Source organism: Saprolegnia parasitica, assembly GCF_000151545.1.
Source record: "Saprolegnia parasitica CBS 223.65 unplaced genomic scaffold supercont2.1343, whole genome shotgun sequence".
Classification (NCBI taxonomy): Eukaryota; Oomycota; class Saprolegniomycetes; order Saprolegniales; family Saprolegniaceae; genus Saprolegnia; species Saprolegnia parasitica.
Window position 1 is genome coordinate 1 of NW_012157737.1, and position 2,111 is coordinate 2,111.

The 2,111-nt window shown below is 54.6% G+C and overlaps 1 protein-coding gene across 1 annotated transcript; it reads right to left on the reverse strand.

Moving 5' to 3' along the window:
• Positions 1-1,853: 1,853 nt before the first annotated feature.
• Positions 1,854-2,109, reverse strand: SPRG_18630 (hypothetical protein). The gene has a single exon (XM_012358069.1). It carries the CDS (start codon positions 2,098-2,100, stop codon positions 1,912-1,914), a length of 189 nt encoding a protein of 62 aa, XP_012213459.1. The 5' UTR covers positions 2,101-2,109; the 3' UTR covers positions 1,854-1,911.
• Between the last annotated feature and the right edge of the window lie 2 nt (positions 2,110-2,111).

The following is a 2,111-nucleotide window of genomic DNA, read 5'->3' on the forward strand; positions in this document are numbered from 1 at the left end:
GAAGGCAAAATGGAAAGTGAGCTCGTTGGACGAACACCCCAGCCCGTGGGCTTATCCTGCGACTTGCGAAATCTGAGTTCGTGGATCTGAGTTGACCGCTGCATGGCCACATGTCATTGGGCTAGCCAAAACAGATGGTATCACTTCGCGCCAAGATTGGGGTAACGACGAAGTGTATCCATTATCGTCACCGTGAGTGCCGCAGCGAGCCTTCATTGCATGCTGAAAAGAGTATTAACGGCGAATCGAATGCTCCGATGGCAGTAGGGATGATGCTACGTCCCATCCTCGCGTCCTGCTTTCTTGTGGGTCTCCGTGGTGGAGAGGTGCCACGCATGGTTTGGATTCCTGTACCAGTATATCGCCATCAAGTCATCTGAGTTGGTGCTGGTAGACAATATCTGGTGGCAATTGTGGTCAAATAGGTTTTTTCTTTATCGTCTACGCACGACCACGTTCGAAAGCGACGTTGGCGAAGTGAAATGCTAAAACGCAATGGATCAGACGATTAACGCGCGGTAAAAACCCACTGAGAAGCACCCACCACCCACCACCTGGACGATCGTCTGATAATCTGAGAATAGAAAGGGCCTAGCCGTGCCGGTGCAGTCCTCCTCGGTCCACTTTTGGCGAATCGGGCGCGAGCGACACCAGAAGTGTTAGGTGGTTCACAGTTCGACTCCAACGTCAGTACAATCGGCAGCTCTAGAATCGGCATTGAGCTGCGTCGGGTATGACACCGGGATTCCCGGCGCAGCGCTCGGTGCATACACATGTCTCGGGGTGGGTTAGGGTAGTTCGAATCGTCGTCGGAATACCGATCATCGGGGCGAAGCGTTTGGCTTTGTGTACAGTAGGAGACCGTAGTCCAGAAGGAGTATAGTACATCGATACAGGTGATGTAAACACTGCTTCCTAATGCCTTCGGGTGTACCAGGTATGACCTCCGGGTTCGTTCCTCGCAAAATCCTGCTCCGGGCGTCGCACCATCGCCTGACGATACCGTTAGTTCGTACTAGGACTCCATCCAAGCGCTTCTTGCACTAACACGAATATATATGAACGTTATCTTTGCTGTTAAAAACACTTTGCATACGTAGAGACTAGCAATCTCCTTCTTCTTCATTCGCTCACCGGGCCGTGGCTGCGCAGGCGGCGGCTCATCTTGCTCTTCTATAGTCGTCCTCGGGGGCGCGCGGCCGCGGATGAGGCTCGTGACGACAAGCTCTGAAAAGGTCTGCCAGGCTTTGTCGTCGGCGGCAAAGCTGCGCAGTTTGTTGAGGTCCTCGAGAGACGCCAGCGACTGAGGCGGCGTCAGCGACTGGAGTTCGCGGTGCTAGACGATCGGCAATGTGATCATCCTGGCGCGGCCTGAAAAACGGGGTGCCTCGGGCGGGGCAAAGCAGCGGACGGCGGCAACGTTGGCAGATACGCCTTTCTCCAGGCGCAGCACGCGGCCCAGCAGGCGCCAGCGCTGGCGGGCAACGATTTCGCTCAGCAGGACGCTCGCTATTTACATGAATGGCAACCAAATCGTTTTATTTGACATACAACTCGCGCCACCACAACTCGCCTTTCAGTCGTGCGACGCTTGCAAGTTCCGTGTGCCCGCCTGCAGAATTTGCACGTGCGGGACACGTTGTGTGAACACAGCCTTCGACCAAGTCACGGATCAATTGGCCAAGCTTCCGGGTAGTCGACGTTCGACACACTTCTCGTTCTTCCATCGTAGGACGTAGTCGGAATCTGGTTCTAGTTTCAATTCCTCCATACCAGAATCCAACGCCTGGCTGCAATCTTGGAACGCACTTTGCTCCGTCGTTTCTCTTTGACAAGTGCCCTCCGTGCACGATCCAAAAACAAATCAAAATTCTGCAGCGTTTACAGCTCCACTATCGTCGACTTTTCTCACTAGCACGCCGGCTTGGTGTTGACAATGGCGTCCTTCGGGACCAAGTTCTTGGCCTTGAGGATGTCGACAACCTTGTTGATCTTGATGCCGCCGTTCTCGCAGCCGCCGCAGTTGTGGAGACCGACGACGACGTTCTCCTTGGTCGAGAAGACGGGCGACCCCGAGTTACCGCCCTGTGTGTCGAGCATGTAGCCAAACT